The 21,303-nt window shown below is 30.5% G+C and overlaps 2 protein-coding genes across 2 annotated transcripts; one reads left to right on the top strand and one right to left on the bottom strand.

Moving 5' to 3' along the window:
- Nucleotides 1-3,681: 3,681 nt before the first annotated feature.
- LOC114189601 (valine--tRNA ligase, mitochondrial 1-like) lies at nucleotides 3,682-12,920 on the top strand. Its single transcript, XM_028078214.1, is given in 22 exon segments — nucleotides 3,682-3,742; nucleotides 3,851-3,973; nucleotides 4,169-4,219; nucleotides 4,369-4,402; nucleotides 4,405-4,543; nucleotides 4,622-4,694; nucleotides 5,257-5,322; nucleotides 5,394-5,477; nucleotides 6,049-6,126; nucleotides 6,234-6,317; nucleotides 6,502-6,581; nucleotides 7,813-7,870; nucleotides 7,949-8,251; nucleotides 8,336-8,506; nucleotides 8,692-8,891; nucleotides 9,590-9,992; nucleotides 10,403-10,654; nucleotides 10,750-11,250; nucleotides 11,410-11,501; nucleotides 11,998-12,097; nucleotides 12,231-12,373; nucleotides 12,568-12,920. Coding segments are annotated over 22 exon segments (3,216 nt in total). The 5' UTR covers nucleotides 3,682-3,706; the 3' UTR covers nucleotides 12,713-12,920.
- An 891-nt stretch (nucleotides 12,921-13,811) lies between these two features.
- Nucleotides 13,812-15,305, bottom strand: LOC114189602 (dehydration-responsive element-binding protein 1E-like). Its single transcript, XM_028078215.1, has one exon. The coding sequence runs from the start codon at nucleotides 14,658-14,660 to the stop codon at nucleotides 14,055-14,057; it is 606 nt and encodes a 201-aa protein (XP_027934016.1). The 5' UTR covers nucleotides 14,661-15,305; the 3' UTR covers nucleotides 13,812-14,054.
- Nucleotides 15,306-21,303: the final 5,998 nt, after the last annotated feature.

Genomic DNA, 21,303 nt, shown 5'->3' with positions numbered 1-21,303 from the left:
TCTTTCTCCTTTCTTTCTTCTCTCTTTCTCTCTCTTCTTTCTTTCTTTCTTTCTTAACTTCTCCCGTAACTTATTCCTTCATCTCTCTATATATATAAGCAAGCCACACATCCTTATCCTTTTCCAAATCATCATTACCATCATTACCTACATGAAGAGATAATCTTTATCTTTTTATCTTATCTTCTTCTTTTCTTTTTTTTTTCTTTTTTTATTTTTATCTTTTCTTCCTATCTTCTTATCCTTTCTTCTTCTTTTCTCTTTTTTTTTCTTTTTCTTTTCTATATATATATATATATATTATCTCTTTTAGAAAATTCTTCATATATATATTTTTTTTACACACACCTATTTAATTAAAATATTTTTACCTAATATATATATATATATATATATATATAATATTTGTTTTGTTTTATTCTTATTGTTATTTTCAATAAGTAAAATTACATCATGATAAAATATATTTTTAATGTTTAAAATGCATTTAGATAAAATATGAAACATTAGTAAAAATATAAGATTTTATAATTGCTTTATTTAAAATAAATAATACGGTTTATTATAAAAAAAGGATGTTACAATCCCCATATCCAAATCCAACGGGTATCAAACTTTTGTCTCATCCTCATCCCCATCGGGTAACGGGTATAATCTCGTACCCATACCCATACCCGCTTTCTTACTATTTTAATATTAATTTTAATTATATTTTATAAAATAATAAAAAATTATGATAAAAGAAACATAATATTATCAAATATTTAATATTAGGAGGATGATTGTTTATTCGATATCAAATACTTTGAAATAAATTATAATTGTTTGCATTTTAGATTAGAATACCAAATAAAGTTTCATGAGAACCAAAACATTTATTAAATTTGCAAGCATTAATGAAACCTAGCTGATAAAATTTAAAATTATTTTTAAAAAATATAAAAGGAAAAAAAAATCAAATTGAAATATATTTTAAATGATTATTTACTTCAATTTTTTAAATTATAATGAATTTATTTTCTATACACTAATACAAGTTATAATACATCAAAATGACGCAAAGAACAAATAATAAACATAAAAATAAAATTTTAACATAGATCTTGTATCTTTTGAACTCCAATATATGTTGGATGGTGATAAAAAAATATTCATGGCAGTTACGTTAAATTTTTATATTGTAGTAAATAAAAATTATGTATACAATTATAGTGAAAAAATTACAATATGATTGTAATGAGTTAGAAAATAAAAAATAACTAGATAAAATATATCGAAATAGTATTCTACATGATGAAAATAAACAAAAAATAAAAAAATTAACAAATGTGTGTCTTATAAACAATTTGGAGACTATTGAAAGGAATCGCACAAAGAAAAACAAATGTACAATTAAAAGTATGATAAGATGAAAAATATCTTAGAGATCTAATATCAACATATATACTCAATGATGGTTGAGAAATAACAAAAATTGTTTTAGCGAAACAAAAAAGTTCTTCAAATGAAACAAAAAATAATAATATAATAAGTATTTTTTTTATATATTACCTAGTAAATGAAATGTTTATGTTATTAAACACTTAAATTGAGAGTATTAAACATTCTCATGTGAAAGAAAAATATACAATAAATAAAAGTATTAAAAAATAGTATAAATATTCAAGTGTGAAATAAATTTTTTTTATTGACATACATCATTTTAACATAATTACATAAAAGTTATGATAAGATAAAAAATATATTGAAGATTGGAGATGCGAATGAGTTTCAAAATAAACCAAATAATTAAAATAAATAAAAATAAAATATATATATATATATATATATATATATATATATGTTACTTAATTAATTATGAATATTTTAATAATTTAAATGAGGATGGAGATATGACGGGGACGGATATTATAGCGGGGATATGTACATCCCCATCCCCATCCCCATACCCAAATGAAAAAATTGGGGATTTCCCATACCCATACCCAGTCAATGCGGGGATTTCCCGTCAAAATGGGGACGGGTTCGGGCAATACCCATGGGGACGAGTTTATTTGCCATCTCTAATTATATAAATAACTTTTATTTACTACAATATAAAAATTTAATGTAGTTGTCATAATATTTTTTTATCATAATCCAACATATATTGGAGTTCAAAGATACAATATCTATGTTAAAATTTTATTATTATGTTTATTATTTGTTCTTTATATCATTTTTATCAAGTGATGTATTATAACTTTTATTAGTATATAAAAAAGAAATTAATTAGAATTTAAAAAATTGAAGTAAATAAATATTTAAAATATATTTTAATTTCAATATTTGTTTTCCTTTTATATATTTTTTTAAAATATTTTTAAATTTTATCAACTAGGTTTTATTAATGTTTGTAAATTTAATAAATGTTTTGGTTCTCATGAATTTTTCTTTCATATTTTAATATAAAATGTAAACAATTATAATTTATTTTAAAGTATTTGATATCGAAGAAACAACCATCATCGTAATATTGAATATTTGATAATATTATGTTTCATTTACGGTAATTTTTTATTATTTTATAAAAAATAATTAAAATTAATATTGAAGTAGTAATAAAACAAGTATTGGTATGAGTACGAAATTATACCCGTTACCTAATAAGAATTGGGATGAGACAAAAGTTTGATATCCATTGAAATTGAGGATGATTTTTTTTTTTATGAGAATGAGCATGAGATAGTAAAATCCATCCCTATCCGGTTGAAATTCCTGCTTGACTACACCCGCTCAAAGTTAATACGAAAAACAAAAAAAAATTGTTTAATCTAAATATCCAAGAAATATGTTTTTGGTTATATTTTGAATTATTTTATTCTATCATCATAAGTTAACATCCACATGATTATTATTAGGCATGTTCTCTATGAGCTTGATTTTCCTTTCATATAACTTAATTTTTTAACTGCAAGGGTCTCAAATGATCATGTTACTGCTAAAAAATCTATAAGATGAACCCTGCATGTAAACAAGAATATATACAACATTTTGTTAAAAAAGAAAAACACATAGCACTTTTTTCTTTTGAAGTTGTGATCACACTTAATTGTACCACGTTCGTTCTTTAACTATTGGAACAATTTCTTCTTGCTCCTATTCTACAAACAAATTATAAGAATATGTTGTAAACATTTGTTTTAAAAGAACTCAGTCTCTGGTTACCTATGGTGACTGTATCTGATTCAACCATATTATTTTCGGTAGATAATATCTTTCTGATAGAAAGAAATGTTATATAGGTCAATCATATCCTCTTTACCTTTTAATTATTGAATATAATTTTATTTGAACAATTTTTGCTTGTAAAAATTCGATTCTTTTTAATATTGTAACATATTTTTTATTTATGAACTTAAAATTTTATTTAATAATTTAAAAGTATTTTAAAAGGAGAACAATGAAGATGTCTTACATTACCAATTTGTATGATGTGTTGATCCTTCACACGGAGTTTAGGTTCGATTTACGAGTTTTCTACTATTACTAGTGTAAAAGATTTTATACTGCTGTTTAGGATAATTATTATAAACGATAGGTTGTTAACTTTATAATAATAAGTATAAATATATATTGAATTTATACTTGTCTTTAATGTAATATAACCTGAGATTGGTTAATTGTATTTGTTAAAAAACTGAAACCAAACCATGCGAGTGTGCAAATGAAGATACCCGGCCCGTTGTTTGGCAGAGTTAAGGTAATTCTTTATTCGAAACAAAGAAACGAAAGGAAACAAACAAGACTTAACTTCAGCTAGGTTTGAGGGTTTTCTTTTTCGCTCACTTTGCTTTCTCTATTCTACAAGTGCCGTTCTTGGCTTTGGACACGCAGTTTTCACTCTTCATCAATGGAATCCTCTGCCAACAACAAAGAACAAGTGCAACCCACACCCGAGGACCCCGAGAAGAAAAAGAAAAAGGAAGAAAAGGTTTCCCCATTATCATCTTATCCCTTTTGTTTTACTAATCGGGATTCAAGAAAAAATGTGTTTTCTTAATTCGCTTTTCTGAGTTTTAATGATTTATTAGTCTTGTTAGCTAGTTTCTTTTATATGGGTGGACTATCACTATCCTAATTGTTGTTTTTTATTTTCTTGTGTCACAAATTTACGGCTTTGTCTCAGGCTAGAGAGAAGCAATTGAAGAAAGAGAAGTTTCTTCTTAAGCAAGCCCAGGTGATTAGAGTTCATGCTTTCCTTGTACAGTTGCAACATTTGATTTGATTTTGCTACATTTTTGTTGTTCGCATGTGGTCTTTGTCAATTTTATATTGTAAATAATTTTTACAATCCCCACTTTTTTATTTTCTTCCTTTTGATGGCAGCAGCAAGCACAGCAATCATCCAATGCTTCTAAAAAAGTGAAAAGAAAGTTGTAAAGCGTGGGGCGGAGGATGAGAATCCTGAAGATTATGTTGATCCTGAGACTCCAGTGGGTGAGAAGAAGCGAATGGCTCGGCAAATGGCAAAGCAGTATAGTCCAACTGCAGTGGAGAAATCGTGGGTGTTAATTCCATCTTTATGCTCATTGTTCTTTAAATTTATGAAACGCCTAACTTTTATGTTGTTATAATTTAGGTGGTATGAGTGGTGGGAGAAATCAAGGTACTATGTGGCAGATGCTAACAGCTCTAAACCACCTTTTGTTATTGTGAGTATCTTGTTGAATTTATTATATCTGTTGGTTTCAAGTATTATATGAAGTTGTTTTTTGCTGCTATTTGAATTTAAACACCATTTTGTATGTTTACATGGTGTCTGTAACTGATTGGAGATTTTACGTATGGAGTGTGAAGTAACCTTTTGCTTATTGCCATATATTAGAACTGTAGAAGTGATGACCCTTCTCAATTTGAGATCCTTATAATAAAAATATTAGTCCATGCTTTACAGTGTTTTATCTTAGTCTAAGAAGTTTCTCAAAATTCAGCAGTATTTACATTGCTGTTTGATGGTATCAAATAGAAACGGACATAGGCTAGCAAATTTTTTGTTATTGATTTAATGTCAGTCTCATTTGGACTCGAAATAAAGGATAGTGTGATGACCTTGTTTTATATTGAAAATATTTATTTTGTGTGTTATTCTTTTGTGGTTACACTGCTGAAGGTTGCTGCACTGCACAGCCCATAAATTTGATGATATTTAGAAGTTGCATTTTTTGCTCCCTTTTTATGCCTGTTGAGAACGTGATTATGCGTGCTGTGTTTTAGGTTTTGCCTCCTCCGAATGTGACTGGTGCTCTCCATATAGGTCATGCTCTAACAGCCGCAATAGAGGTATCTTATATATCCCATTTTAAGTTTAGCTGTTCTAAACTGTTAATCTCATTGTGATTTATTGCTTTCAGGACACAATGATTCGATGGAAGAGAATGTCTGGATACAATGCCTTGTGGGTACCTGGGATGGATCATGCTGGGATTGCTACGCAGGTTGTGTCTAAATTGAGAAAATTTTACGGGTCCATTTTCCATAACTGTTTTATAGTTTATCATTTGTTGTGAATTTAGTGGTAGGGTGGCTGAATAGAAGCTATTTAAATTATAGTATGGAATTAGAAAAGGAAATCGTTATTTTGCACTTGGACTCAGATTAAGTATTTATATAAAAAACTTGTTCAATTTCCTTTGAACTTTTTTTTTTCCATTTTGCTACTGGGATTTTTGTGTAAAATTTTAGCTTCTGATAGACAATGGCCTTTTTTATATTTCTATTTTGTCATATTTTTTTCTATCCCAAATTTGTGACTAATTGAAGTTGTTACTACGTCAATAAGGTCTGCATAGGTAGCATTAAGCAATTTAGACATTTTTACCCTTAAAATTTGTGACAATCGTGTCATAACATTGGCTTTAAATGGTAGTGTTGGCCTATTTCAATTTTTAGTTATGGTGCTGATGTACTATGTATTTTTTCTTGTGACATATATCTTCATTCTCTGTTTTTAGCATATCTTTTGTGTGAGATGAAATTAAATTGTTAGTTATCATTATCATGACACAGGTAGTTGTGGAGAAAAAGGTAATGCGGGAAAGAAATCTAACCAGGCATGATCTGGGCCGTGAGAAATTTGTCTCTGAGGTATGTTAATGGAATAATCATTGAAGTCAAGGTTCTTGATAAGTTGCTAAATTTTATTTGTTTATTCTGACTGTTGTTTCCTACATTTGTGAATGCTGGCAAAATAGGTTTGGGAGTGGAAACACAAATATGGGGGCACAATATTACAACAATTGCGCCGATTAGGAGCCTCTTTGGATTGGTCTCGTGAGGTAAATGTATAACCTGTTTAATGTTTAGTCCAACGTAGAATCACCCTTATAGAATCCATGAGCAGAAAACTCAACATAATGAAGACAACTGAAACAAAGCTTGTCCAAGTCAGATCATTTTTTTTCTGATGCCATTTCCTATCATGGCTGTTGTATTTATCTGTGACTCACTTTCTGTTTCCAGTGCTTCACAATGGATGAAAGAAGAAGTAAGGCTGTGACAGAGGCTTTTGTAAGGCTCTACGAGCAAGGCCTTATCTATAGGTAGGTTGGACATTTGCAATATGTTTTGTCTTTTCTAATGCTTTTATTCATAACAACCAAACTGTAGGTTTTTCATCAATGCTGGTTTGAGTTTTTAAGTCTGTTCTCGAAAACGAATTGATAGAGATCATTGATTATGTGAAGAACGCTTTGTTAGTGCATTATTGGGATTTGGAATATAGGATGCCTTGTAATTATTAAGTAACAGTTACAGAAGGCTAGTTGGAACTTGTATGACTATACTTGTATCTAGTTTACTGCGTGATGTTACTCAATCATACACAAAAATGATCTGAATGGCAGAATGTGTTTACATAAACTACCTGTCACATGTGTGGATCTTAACTGAAAACATGAATCAAGTGGTCAAAAAGACACTTTGTTAACATGATGTGGTTGAATCCTCTCCGCAGACCAAATATATCGCATGATTTTGCATAATTATTGACTAGTGAAGTTTCTATTCAATCATGATCTCTTTTGAATAATCTGATTTCCTTCACTTGTGTATTTCATATCAAAAAGACACTACAATTTATTGGACTTACTTTTGGCTTTTCATCTCCAAGCCATAATGTCTGCCAATTATTACAAAACATGACACTATAATGACCATTAACATCCAAAAAATAACACACTAAACTCCTGACTTTTGCTCTCCTAAAACATCAAAACATAACTGCTCATAAAATATGCTGTGAATAACTCCTCATTTAAGTTTACCCTAACAAAAAGTTACTCAATCATACACAAAAATGATCTGAATGGCAGAATGTGTTTACATAAAAACTACCTATCACATGTGTGGATCTTGACTGAAAACATGAATCAAGTGGTCAAAAAGACACTTTGGTAGCATGATGTGGTTGAATCCTCTCCACAGACCAAATATATCTCATGATTTTGCATAGTTATTGCGTAGTGAAGTTTCTATTCAATCATGATTGTAATTGTGATAGGGCATTACTGTGCGTTTGGGACCAAGGATGTGTGATATTCTTTGATGCTAGTTGGATTCTAAATATAAAGATATATCAATTAAAATAAAATCTACATGGTGAATCAAGTTAAATTAAAATGTTCTAATGAGATTCTGTATACTTGACTGGGTGCTCCTCAAGTTCTCTACTTATGAAACGATATATATTTTCATTTGTATATATGCAGATTATTTGAACCTAAGTGGCTCTTTTGTGGAATGGAGATAATATTGTTTTTGTCATTGTCACAGGGACCTTCGTTTAGTGAATTGGGATTGTGTGTTACGAACTGCAATATCTGATATCGAGGTGTGCAATGTTCGGGCTTGGCTGTTTCATCTGATTTATAAATATTGCATATGTAATGTAGTTGCTTGATGCATACAGGTGGATTATATTGATATAAAAGAAAGGACTCTACTAAAGGTTCCAGAATATGATAAACCCGTGGAATTTGGAGTTTTAACAAAGTTTGCATACCCTGTGGAAGGGAACCTAGGTGAAATTGTTGTTGCCACAACTAGAATTGAAACAATGCTTGGGGACACTGCTATTGCAGTACATCCTAATGATGACAGATATAACCATTTTCATGGAAAATTTGCTATTCATCCATTTAATGGAAGAAAGCTTCCTATAGTTTGTGATGCTATTCTTGTTGATCCAAAGTTTGGGACTGGTGCTGTTAAGGTATTCTTCTATACGAATGACTTGTATTTGAGTTTTTTTTTTTAAGTGATATTCACATTGTGGTAATTTCTTTGTTGATTGCAGATTACACCTGCCCATGATCCAAATGATTTTGAAGTGGGTAAACGTCACAACCTTGAATTCATTAATGTTTTCACAGATGATGGGAAAATAAATTCCAATGGTGGCTCTGAATTTTTGGGCATGCCACGGTTTAAAGCTCGAGAGGCAGTAACAGAAGCATTACAGAAGAAGGTAATGTTATACTATTATTTGATTCATGAGAAATAACAAAAGTCAGGCGAAAATATTTTGTTGGAAAGTACACGTGCTCGTTTGTGGAACCTGAATAGTGATTGCTTCTCTGCTGGTGGAAGGGAAGATTATAATTAGTATCATTATTTTGAATTATGTTGCATTCGTTTTCTTCTTTTGTATAGGGTCTTTATAGAGGATCTGAAAACAATGAGATGCGTCTTGGGGTTTGTTCAAGAAGCAATGATGTTGTGGAGCCCATGATAAAACCCCAGTGGTATGTCAGTTGCAATGATTTAGCAAAGCAATCTCTTAATGCTGCTGTTGATGAGGAAAACACTAGGCTAGAGATTATTCCAAAACAATATTTGGCTGATTGGAAGAGGTACTTGTATCTTTGTTTTACTTTTGCAATTCTTGTAATGAGCAATTGTACAATTCATCCTGCAGAGTATTCCTCTGAAATGGTCTGATTTTCAAGACTATTTGCAGAAATTTAGCCAAGACACTGTAGCATCACTTATTGTTTTCTTGTAATGATTAGTTTAAACTATTCTGATGGGTTTAGCTATGCTTGGTATAGCTCTAGCTGAAGATTGAAACTGAGGCAGTTGAGGTGTTGAGAAATATAATCAACTTAATTCATTGTCACTGTTTTCCTGTTTGAATATGAAGAAAATATCTGTCATTATTGTACGTAAGACTGTTTATGAATATCTTCGGTGATTTGTTTAAGAGTGGTTTCTATATTTACTGTTTGTTTCCTCATTTAATAAGGCTTATTAGCTTAGTTTTAGTATGAATTAAGAATCAAGGAATCGTATTTTGTATTGTAACACATCATTACAACACCATATATTAACATTGTTTGATGTATATCTCTTTTCCTACTTCTCTAACCTATAATTTCAACTCCTTCCATTTTTCACACTAAAATGTGTTGGGAAAAAACTGGAGGCAATTTGTCGAAGGATTTGTTATGTTGTTAATGGAATCAGGGGTTTGTGGTTGGAACTTGGTACTTATCTATTTTTCTTCTCACGTGCCTTTATTGTTCTTATAATTGTATGATATGTTTTACAGATGGCTAGAAAACATTCGTGATTGGTGCATTTCACGACAGCTTTGGTGGGGTCACCGAGTACCTGCGTGGTATGTCACTTTGGAGAATGATGTGCTGAAGGAATTTGGTGCTTATAACGATCATTGGGTTGTGGCAAGAAATGAAGAGGAGGCCCAAAAGGTGGCTAGCCAGAAGTATAGTGGAAAGAAGTTTCATTTAAGCCAGGATCCTGATGTTCTTGATACATGGTTTTCTTCTGGTCTGTTCCCGTTATCTGTGCTGGGATGGCCTGATGACACAGAGGACTTGAAGACATTCTATCCAACTTCTGTTCTGGAAACTGGCCACGATATCATCTTTTTCTGGGTTGCTCGTATGGTGATGTTTGGATTGAAGTTGGGTGGTGATGTGCCATTTTCAAAGGTGAGGTCACTATCTCATACAGATCATTTGGGGTTGTGTGTACTAAATTATGCTTGTTACTGTGGTGTTGTCACGTGTACTTTCAATTTTGGTCATGCATGCCTAAGATTTTTCTTTTTCTTGGTTTTTGAAAAAGAAATTTGTGAAGAAAGTTAAGTCATCATTGAGGAAAGATAACCAAACACACCTTATAAATTTTGATCAATGATCTTCTCATTGATGTACTATGGTTTGTCACGTTTACTCTGAATTTTGGTCATGCATGTCTAAGATTTTTCTTTCTCTTGATTTTTTAAAAAGAATTTCCTGAAGATAGTTAAATCATCATATTGAGGAAAACTAACCGTCCTTACATCCTTAGAACTTTTGATCAATGATCTTCTCATTGATATACTTCCAATCCTGTGCAGATTTATTTGCATCCCATGATTCGTGATGCACATGGGCGCAAGATGTCGAAGTCCTTGGGGAATGTTATTGATCCCATTGAAGTTATAAATGGGATAACTTTGGATGGTCTACACAAGAGGTTAGAGGCTGGTAACCTGGACCCCAAAGAACTAGCCACTGCTATAGAGGGTCAGAAGAAGGACTTTCCAAATGGTATTGATGAATGTGGTGCTGATGCTCTCCGTTTTGCACTGGTCTCATACACAGCCCAGGTGTCATTTACTTGTAAATTGTTTTTTGTATGGCTATTTCTTCATCAATGTAGTCAATTTTTGTGATCTAATTGTGATGTTTACGTCCATTTCAGTCTGACAAAATTAACCTAGATATTCAAAGGGTTGTTGGGTATCGCCAATGGTGTAATAAACTATGGAATGCAGTAAGATTTGCTATGAGCAAGCTTGGCGATGATTATATTCCACCTGCAGAATTGAATCCAGATGTTCTCCCATTTAGCTGCCGGTGGATACTCTCAGTGTTGAATAAAACCATAACAAAAACAGTGAAATCTCTAGAATCATTTGAATTCTCCCAAGCTACCACTGCTGTGTATTCTTGGTGGCAGTATCAATTGTGTGATGTATTTATCGAAGTGATTAAGCCTTACTTTTCTGGTAATGATACTAAGTTTGCTTCTGAAAGACGCTTTGCACAAGATACTTTGTGGTTTTGTCTGGACAATGGTCTTCGATTGCTTCATCCCTTCATGCCTTTTGTCACTGAGGAATTATGGCAACGTCTTCCTTCACCCAAGGAATGCAAGAGAGCAGAATCTATCATGATATGTGATTATCCATCATCTGTAGAGGTTAGTTTTGCTTTTTAGTACAATATTCAGGCTCTTTGTCTGTTAAAATTGAAAGTTTCAACTACGACTAAGTACTTCCTATTTTTTTATGATGTGTTGTATTGTATTTATCATACTTTGGTTATTCAATAAATAGATTGCTTTTGTTTTTTACACCAGGGCTGGAATAATGAAACTGTGGAGAATGAGATGGAAATTATTGAGTCTACTATTAAGTCTCTGAGATCACTGGCTAAAGAAAAACGTGACAGGTATGTGGAAGCAACATATGCTTTTGCAAAGCTTCAGAGGGTTTTCTGCTCTGTTTTCTTTAATATCTGTGGAATCCCTCTTTTGGGGTGACAAATGAGAAAATTTTGTCAAATTACATAAATGAGCATAAGAAATTCCCCTAGTACTTTGCTGATTTCTTTTCTGTCAAATATTAAAGGGTGTTTACTTGCATTTTATTTTCTGTTTTCATTTTTAATAACAGAAATATCACCTTGTTTTGTATCTATTCCTCTTAACAAATATTTTGTTCAGGAGACAGATAAATAAAAAGAAAGTGTTTCCTGACAAATCCTTGAAAACAGACAACATTGAAAAACAATGTGACATTTCTGCAATTAAAAAGAGTAGAAATACAACATGGAAACAAAATAAAAGTGCAAGTAGACGATTCCTTAACTTCTCAACTAAAGGTTGCTTGTTATTCAATCTATAAAACATGCTTTACTGATTCTAAAATGATGTAAATGTTCCTAGGCGACCGGCTTTTGTTCTCTGCCGAACACAGGGGGTTACTGCGATTATTAATAGTCACCAACTGGAGATTGTAACATTAGCTAATTTATCCTCTTTGACAGTAAGTTTCACATTTTGCTTCTCTATTTTGTCATTAATCATATATATGATTAACATTAGTTCATCTAGCCCATTTTCAACTTACTTGATTGACATTTTTTTTCGCTTTTAATGATTGAATATATGATTCACAGGTAATATCTGAAAGTGATGCTGTTCCATCTGGATATGCTGATGCTGTTGTAAATGAGAGCATTTCTGTATATTTAGAATTTCAAGGAACTAATTCTGCAGAGGCAGAACAAGGGAAGATAAAAAAGATAGAAGAGCTGAGGAAGTATGATTTATCTTCTATTATTTTTTAAAATGCATACGATGAAGGAAATTATTAAAAGGGATTTCATAATGAATAATATTTCCTTAACATTGAACAATACACATGAATTTATTTTGTTAAAAACATAGCTCCTTTTTTTTTTCTCCTTTCTCTTAACGGCTTCAACTAAAATACTAGTGTTTCTTTCTGTGCAGGCAAATAGAAAGACTAGAGAAGATTATGAATGCTCCAGGTTATGAAGAGAAGGTTTTACCAAATGTTCGAGCAAAGAACCAGGAAAAGCTAGATTCCCTAAAGGAGCGTTTATTGCTTGAGGAAACGGCTGGTCTGAATCTCTAGCTTCTAAGTATGAACTCAATTGATTGATCAAATTTTTGTTTTGTTTGCTAATCATATACTTATATCATGATCTTCAGTTACTGTTTCAACCTTAGTATTCTTTTTGGCCAAAATACATTGTTTGTTACTAAATATTTATTTTGCTATATTATACAAATTTTGGTTATCTTTTCAATTGAAATTAAACATGTACTATATTGATGATAAATACTGATATTTTTCTCGTTTAATTTGGTTTTATATATATATATATATATATATATATATATATATATTATTCATTAATTCAAACATGTTAACTTAGTCACTTAAAGTAATTATGTTTAGTAAAACAGTAAAATTGGTAAATAATTTTTATTTATCTCTTTATTAAAAAATATCATAATTCTGTTGGCTTTTTTTTTTCTATGAATAATGCCCTACATCTAAGATAGTGATCATTACTTGAATGTTGATTGAATGACAACTCACTTAAAAAAATGTGTAATAAATTTGCAAACTTCTGTTAAAAAAGTGTTTCAACTCATACCTAATTATTTTCTGTTCTAATAAATTTAAAAAATATTTTTACGCTCTATACAAATTACCTACTACAAATATTATTATTCAATTAAACAATTCAAACTAATTGTCAAATTTAAAACATGAAAAACACATTGGCAATCAAATCAAACCAAAGATTTAAAAATACAATATTTAGAATAAATTTATCTATAATTTAAAATAACTTAATTTGAATAATAGAAAAAGGAAAAGCTAAAGACGCATAAAAACTTTTATAAACCTAAGGAAAAATCACAAAATCAAAGATAAGTAACTTTTTTAAGTATCAGAATTGATAAAAGCATAAAATATTAAAGAATAAAATTTAAGGAGAGAAAAGTTTTAATGTAGGAAACTTACTGTGAATTATTGACAACAATATTTTTTTTTCAATATTTAATACAAGCACATACATTATAATAGAAGCACGTCAATAAATGTTAACAAATCTCAATTTTATTTATTTATTTATTTTCTCTCTCTCTATATATATATATATATGATGCGAATGAAAAATCAATAAATAACTATAGGTATTTATTTCGAAATGCCAAAATCGAAAAAATTAAAAATCTTATAAGAATTCTTGATATTTTACACTACTGTGTATATACACAACTTAAATTTCAAATTTGTGTGAACTTATCCATACATAGGTGGTTTTGGAGTTGGGACACCTAAATGAGCAGTCTCGTACTAGTAAAAAAATTATAAGTACGGATACTCTTGTACTATTCCCAAGCTCACAATAATTCGATTTCCCAAAATAGCAATCAAAAATCCAATAATGAGTTAAAGATTAGAGTGAATAACTCCACAACGAAACTTCAATGTCTTCAAATTCCATTTCCGTACTTCCATATTCATCACTCTCGAAGCAACGGGTTGGCGACATCAGCACCATGTTCTTCAGATCCTCCATCTCTTTTTCTTCATCATTTTCCGTCGCTGTCGCCACCGTCTCCACCACCGCATCATCATCCTTTCCCGATTCATTACCGGGCCGAAACGCCTCTGCAGCCTCTGCCGCCGCCTTCTGAATGTCCCGGGGATCCGCCGTCGCCGGCACCGGTAACCGATTCGTGGAGTCGGCGAAATTGAGACAGGCCGACCTTCCCCTAAGCGCCAGCGCAGCCACGTCGTGCGCACGCGCTGCCATCTCCGCCGTGGGAAAGGTCCCCAACCAAATCCTAGTCTTCTTATTGGGCTCGCGCACCTCGCACACCCACTTGCCGGAGTCCCTCCGCCTGACGCCGCGGAACACCGGGTGGCGCGTCTCCCGGAACTTCTTCCTCCCGGCGCGTTTCTTGGGGTGGCTCGCCGCCAGAAAAACTTCCTCGTCCGACAGCGCCGGACGAGAACCTCCCGACACCGGCGAGGTCGCTTGTGAGTCGGTGGAAAACATGATACCTGAAGGAAAGTTTCGTTTTCTGAAGTTGTTTGAGTGAACGGGACAACGTGCGCAAAAGGGGTAGTTATATCAGTTACTAGCAGTAACCAACGTTGTTTGTTGTGTAAGTTTTTGTTTTTGTGGTTGTGTTTTGTTTAGTTTTAGGAGGGAAAGTGAGTGTTAGCATGTTACATATATATATATAGTTGGAGAAGGTGAGGTTGTGTTTCAAGGAAAGTGTCCACACTGTTTGTCCAGCTAAGTTTGGGTTAGGTTTAGCCAATTCTGATTTGGGGGCGTGGCAGTTTTTTTCATCCCACGGTATGGACCCAGGTTAAGGAATTGAAAGTGGCGCATGGGTGAGACTAACCTTGTCTAGATATTTGCGTTTGACACGTGTGATTTCTTTTTATTTTCTAAAAATGGTCGTTTTTTTCTAGATTTTGAAATTGGATAAGGGTGGTCTGGCTCTGAAAGGGAAAGGGGAAGGTGAAGAGAAGGAGAGTGAGGGAGTGTGTGTGTGTGTATTGAATCTATGTTTGTCTTGGTCAAAGGATTGGGCTTAGATTCCTTCTGGATTCAGGGGTTTGTAATTGTACCTTATTTTGATTTTGGGCCTTTTGTGTGACGTAAAAGAGGGAAGTGTTGTTATGTAGCAGGAGACAACTCATGCCAATTGATCCTTCGATTGAAAATGTTACCCATTATTTTATTTATTGCATGAGATTGTGTTCGCAAGCTGGGTTTGCGTAGCGAGGTGATGTTTGAATCATGGACAGCTCATGCATAAACTTAACTACCACGTGTTTAAAAAAACAATCAAAGCCTACCTTCGTACTACGTGCATGTAACTGCCCAACTTCCTTTTTTTTCTTTCTTTTACGCTCTACGTTGTACTTTAAGGATGATAAAAAATTGATGTTTTAAATGTATGATTCTATGAAGCTAATTTAAAATTTAATTTTTCGTTTCTGAATTTGCATTAAATCTATAGGTTGGCCCAAATATAGGCCCAAACAATGGGAAAATAAAGAAGAACTAATTAAATTGGGGTATAAGTGGAAGCAAAAAAAAAAAAGTGAATAAAAGATTAAGAGGTAAAAGAAAAGAAAATAGTGGATAATGTGATAGAGACTTGTAAAACAAGAGAAGTGAATGACCTTCCAACGTCTATTTGACTAATGACTTGTTTGGTTTCTGGATGACAACCCACGCGTCCCAAACACGGTTGACAGTTGATAACCGTTCTTTCATTTTCCACTACTGTTTCGTATTTCTAACTGCTACTTTCAAAATACATTATTTATCGTTTTACTGCTTTTATTTATTTTTCAATAACATTGATAATTCTTTTCCTTAATTACTAAATAAAACAATTGAGAACCATTGATGAATGAAATTTTAAAGTAATAAATAAGAGTTATAATAAAATCTATATGTTAATAAATTATAAAAAAAATTAAGATAAATAAAGAGAGTGATTGTTTTAATTTATGTCTTATAATTTTAAACTATGAATAAAATTTAGAATTGTAATTCGTAATTTGAAACAAATAATATGTTACGAGTAATAAATAATATCGTAAAAGTAATTCAACACGTGGAAAATATCCATGAGCTTATATTTATAAAGAATTATTTGAGTTTAGAAAATTGAATATACTAATATCCAACGGTGACAACAAATAGATATTTAATAACTTACTGTGTGATCCAAACTTGATTTAGAAGCAGTATTAGTAAACAAGCAGTGCAATAATTACTTGTATATTCTCTTAATTAGTAGGTTTTGGATTCTAAAGTGACGGTATCAAAATATAAAAATGAAAATAAAATAAAGAGTGAGTGATGAGAGTGACAGAAGGTGGCATTAATTTCCGTTTCCGCGGAAACGCGTAGATTACGTGGATTTATCTTTACTTTCGTACTCTGAAGCAAGCCCATCCCAATGGGCTCCCATAGTATTTTTTTTTTATTTTGATGTTTTTCTTGGTGGGCCATAAAAAACAATTAATTATATTTTTTTCAAGTATTTTAATGAATTTGGGTCCATGCAGCTTCTAGTCGTGTCTCTTCAATTCCACTAATAGAAGATTAGCATTTGACTTTGCAAAGTACGAGATAATGTCTGGTTGTTGGTTCCTAATTGTTAGCTTTACTTTTAATGAACATCACTGTTTTCCCACAAAGCTGACGCTTTAAATCGTTTTTTGTGTTGATAGATTGTTAGATGCGGTGAAAAGAAATAAAGTAGATGGACACAACAGAAATAAAACAGGTAATTTACTTTGTAAAGTTAAAAATATTTTAAGATGAGAAAAAAATTTAAATGGGAAATTATTGATATATTAAGAAAATAAAAAAATAATATTACAAATATAAGCTTTATATATTATTTAAAAAAACATTTTTCTATAGAAGATAATGTATAAGTTTTTTTTTTCCTTTTACATTTCACTCAAGTAAATTCGTGAGATGATTTTATCATTCATTTTTCATATTTTAAATCCATTCAAATTATATATAGTAGTACATATTTTTCTTTACTTTTAGTTGTTTGTCTCTTGTTTCTTTTTCTTTCCCTTTGGCTACCTGAGAACTCTTTTGGCCTTTTAAATTTAAAAAATATTAATCTTAACGATATAATTATTACAACGGCATAATTACTAAAAACAAATTATTATTACTATTATTATTATAATTAGTGAAACATTTTTTATGATAATAAAAAATATTAGAATTGTTATTATTGTTATTATAAAATTAAAATATTTGTTTAACTTTATTGTAATATATTAATATTTATTTGTTGGTAATAATTGAAGTGTAAGTTAAAATTTCACATTAAATAAAAATGATAAAGTTAAACATCGTATAAATAAAATACCCATAAACATTATCTTAAGTTTTCAAATTATAATTGATGCCAGTCCCTCGAATGAATTGTGTTCATGTCACACAAATATAATATATCTCCTTCCGCTATATAAAATAAACCCATCAATATTTGAGAAAAAATTAAATACCCTAGAATATATTTACTAAAGGTTATATCACCACTTAAGATGTTACATAGTTTCAAAGCATTTATAAGAAGAAAAATGATGGTAATTTACAATATTTTGTATGAACTTAAGAATATTTGATATTTACTTAAAACTAACATTTGTACTACCACTTTTACATATATGCGGTAAATTTTTTGTTTAATAAAATATCCACGTAATAATATATATGGTTCATTGAAGTAACCATCAATTGTCAGTGAAATCCGAGACAAAAGCATTGATCAATAAGGACGTATTAATTATATAATATATATTGTGTGAGTTGTGCTTACAAATTAACACAAGAAAAGAAACCATGTAAATATTTTTTTGAAATTCATTAATCTAAATGTTAAGAATCTAAGTATGGGTCTAAATTTCACATTTGTTAGAAATGAGAAAATAAAATATTATATAACGGATAAAGACCCATAAACTCATTGTCTTAAGATTTTGAATTGAGAATGATGTCAATATCTTATGTGGTTGAACTCAACTATTATTGGTTGAACTAAACCTAAGAATATGTTGTGTCCCTGTACTTGTTTTTATATGAATTGAGACTTAAGAAATGTATACAGTTCAAGTGAATTGTTTATTATAGATTTTTCACTTACGATGAGAAGATGCGATAGAGACAAAACATAGAGTTGGCAGCTACATTTGTAAGAAGTGAGTGAGATGGAAGGAGTTGTAAATCTGTTCTGCTATACTTATTTGTGAAAGAAATGAATGATGGTGAAAAAAGCTTGATAGGGTTCTTGAAGTGAGAAAAGAGAGTGGTGAGTGTGATTAATGTACGAAGGTTTGGATAGTAAAACAGAAATGATAGAGACCGGTGAAAAGCACAAAGAAAGGTTAAAGAGTGCACAGAATATGGCCCAGCCACACCATTAAATTGCGGCTTTTTTCCTTAACAAGAAGATTCAAGGCCAACACCGAATCCTGCTCCTTTAAATTATCCCCAAAACCCCAAAAAAAGTAAAATATGTCAGTGGTCCTTTTTTGACTAACACCACTCCTTTTCTGCAAACCCTACCATAACTCCAACTACCTTCTCTTATCAATCTTTTCTGCTGTACGATTATAAGTTTAAATGTTTCAAGTAAGCGCATTTTCGTTTATATTATCTTGCTTATGTAATGCTTTATATATTTTCATAAAATACTTGAAATAATTAACTTTTATCGATATTATTTTCGATATGAGTAGGATCAACGTACCAGAGGAGCATTAATCATTATTCTGAACTTATCATTTACGAATACGATTCTGAAAGAAGAAAAGATTCCGTTTACTTTCTACACCGTTTCCATCAAATATCTACTACACAATACAAACTTTCTGTTACCTGGTAACCGCAAAAGTTACAATCAAAACAATGTTCAGCGAAAATTGAGTTCATTTTGAAGATGACAGGATATGGTGTGTGATATTGACTATTCGTAAGTATCATAAGTTGATGAAGTTTGTAAAGATTCTTCCTCGAACATAATGAGCAAAGAAAAAGGAAGTCTGTGAAAAAGCTATTATGGAAGTGTCATAGAATCTCTCTGAACATATTACCAACTCTATTCTTATTGGATAAAATGTTCACATTAAACAAATCAACCTTCGACTACGTTCAAATTTCACCCTAATTACTCTCACGCTGATGTTTTGATATTTAAGATTAATTGCATAGTTGCATTTAAATAAAATTACACGTGATAAAAAAAAAATCGTGATTTAACTCTGCAACAATCATTTGTCAACGTGATTAGTTTAATTTCAAACATTATAATTAATAGTTTAAGGTTTAAGATTCACTGACAATTGCTTTTATCACGTTCCAGTATATGATTTGCATTCTTTTAAGTTTTTGGACATTATTGTATATGTTGATTCAAATATATGGATCCAAATATATATAAGTAACTTACAAACATTAAAAATTGAAACCAAAATGGTTTTCCTTCACATATTTTCCTAAATTGTTTTTACTAAACAAATATATTTAATTTAAAAATTATCTGACGTTTTTTCTTGTTATCATCACAAACACATGACATTTAAATATAGAATAATGATATTTTAATCAACTCTTTTTAATCCATCTCTAAACATTCTCTTCTTTCTGAAACTTTGGCTATTTCCTATCAGATAGTGCCATTGAATGGGTGACAAAGTAAATTTCACGTTTGTTTTAAAATCTCAATTTTAGTATTTTATGAGTGTGAGTTCTTGAATTCTCACAAAGTTGTGGGATGAGGTGATGATGTTTCTTCGAGATCAATCTTTAATTTTGATATATTGAATGTTTTTCTAGGTGATTGGAATTTTTAGGAACAATTTTTTACTTTTTTATTTATTTATTTGGAAGGTAAGCTTTTATACTGGCACAGAGAGAAACTGTCATCGTAATAACTTTTAGACTTGTTTATGAATTGAACAACTGTTAAAATGATATGATACTAATTTCAAATTAGAGATGCGATTGAGTTGATAAATAGTTTATGTGGAAATTGTATCTTAAATAGGAAATTTGACCATTAAATGGCAATGGTAAATTTGAGGTTTAAGAATTATTATAAAAGTTAATATTGATTATACTTATTGATGCACACGTGGATTGACTCATGCACTACTTTTATTTATTGATTTTGCATTTCAATTCTAAGTTTATCATGTTCAAACTAAGAAAAATTACCTATAATGATTAGAATGGTTGAAAGAATATTAAAATCAACTGTGTTATATAGTAAATTATAAAAACATTTAATAAAGATGAGTATAAATTATATTTGAATAATTACAATTAGATAAGTATCCTAAATCATAAACCATAAATTCTACATAAAAGCAAAAGAAAAAAGAAAAGCAAGTTAAGAAACAAAAGAAGATACTCTATGATTATATAATCATGAAAAATTACAATTGTCTATATAATCTAAAAAATTATTAAAATGTAAAATAAATATCCTTCCTAAATTTTATTTGTGGAATTTAAGTATATGATTTTTATTTTTATTTATTCATTTAATTTTTAACTTTTATGTTTCAGAAAATATTAATTATTTCTATAATAATTACATATTCATTTTTACTTCACTTTTAATTAATTTATGTGATCTTTTATTGTGTAAAAACGAGAAGAGTTAATAATAAAACACAACCTAACTATTTATTAAATTAAATAATTTATTTATTTGATAATGATTACATACAAAATTTACAAGACAATAAAAAAGTTAATTAAAGAGTAAATTGTGACAAAAATTTTGGTCAATAAGCATTAGAATGGTTTCATAAGTAATGTTAACTAGGAGACAATTTGACATTGAAATCTTAATAATGAATTTAATTTTAAAATTTACAATTTTAACGATTTTTAAATTGTTATTGTTCTTACATAGTCAAATATATCTTGCGAAAACTTCGACAAAAACTTTAAATGTTCAAAATCTTCAATTTCAGAGTACTTGTCCTCTCTAGACGACTAGGTAGGAGATCATTCTCTTTTAACTAGGTATGAATTGTATTTGCAAACACTCTGACGTTCAAGTTAGTTAAGTGCACTAGAAGGTAATTAATATTGTAATAAGGAATATAATTAATCTATCTCGTATTTT

This window comes from Vigna unguiculata, chromosome 7 (genome assembly GCF_004118075.2).
Source record: "Vigna unguiculata cultivar IT97K-499-35 chromosome 7, ASM411807v1, whole genome shotgun sequence".
Taxonomy (NCBI): domain Eukaryota; kingdom Viridiplantae; phylum Streptophyta; class Magnoliopsida; order Fabales; family Fabaceae; genus Vigna; species Vigna unguiculata.
This window is presented reverse-complemented; position numbering and strand designations above follow the sequence as displayed.

Bases quoted from the DNA above. Each gene is read 5' to 3' on its own strand.
- LOC114189602 (XM_028078215.1), bottom strand. From the start codon at position 14,660: ATGTTTTCCACCGACTCACAAGCGACCTCGCCGGTGTCGGGAGGTTCT.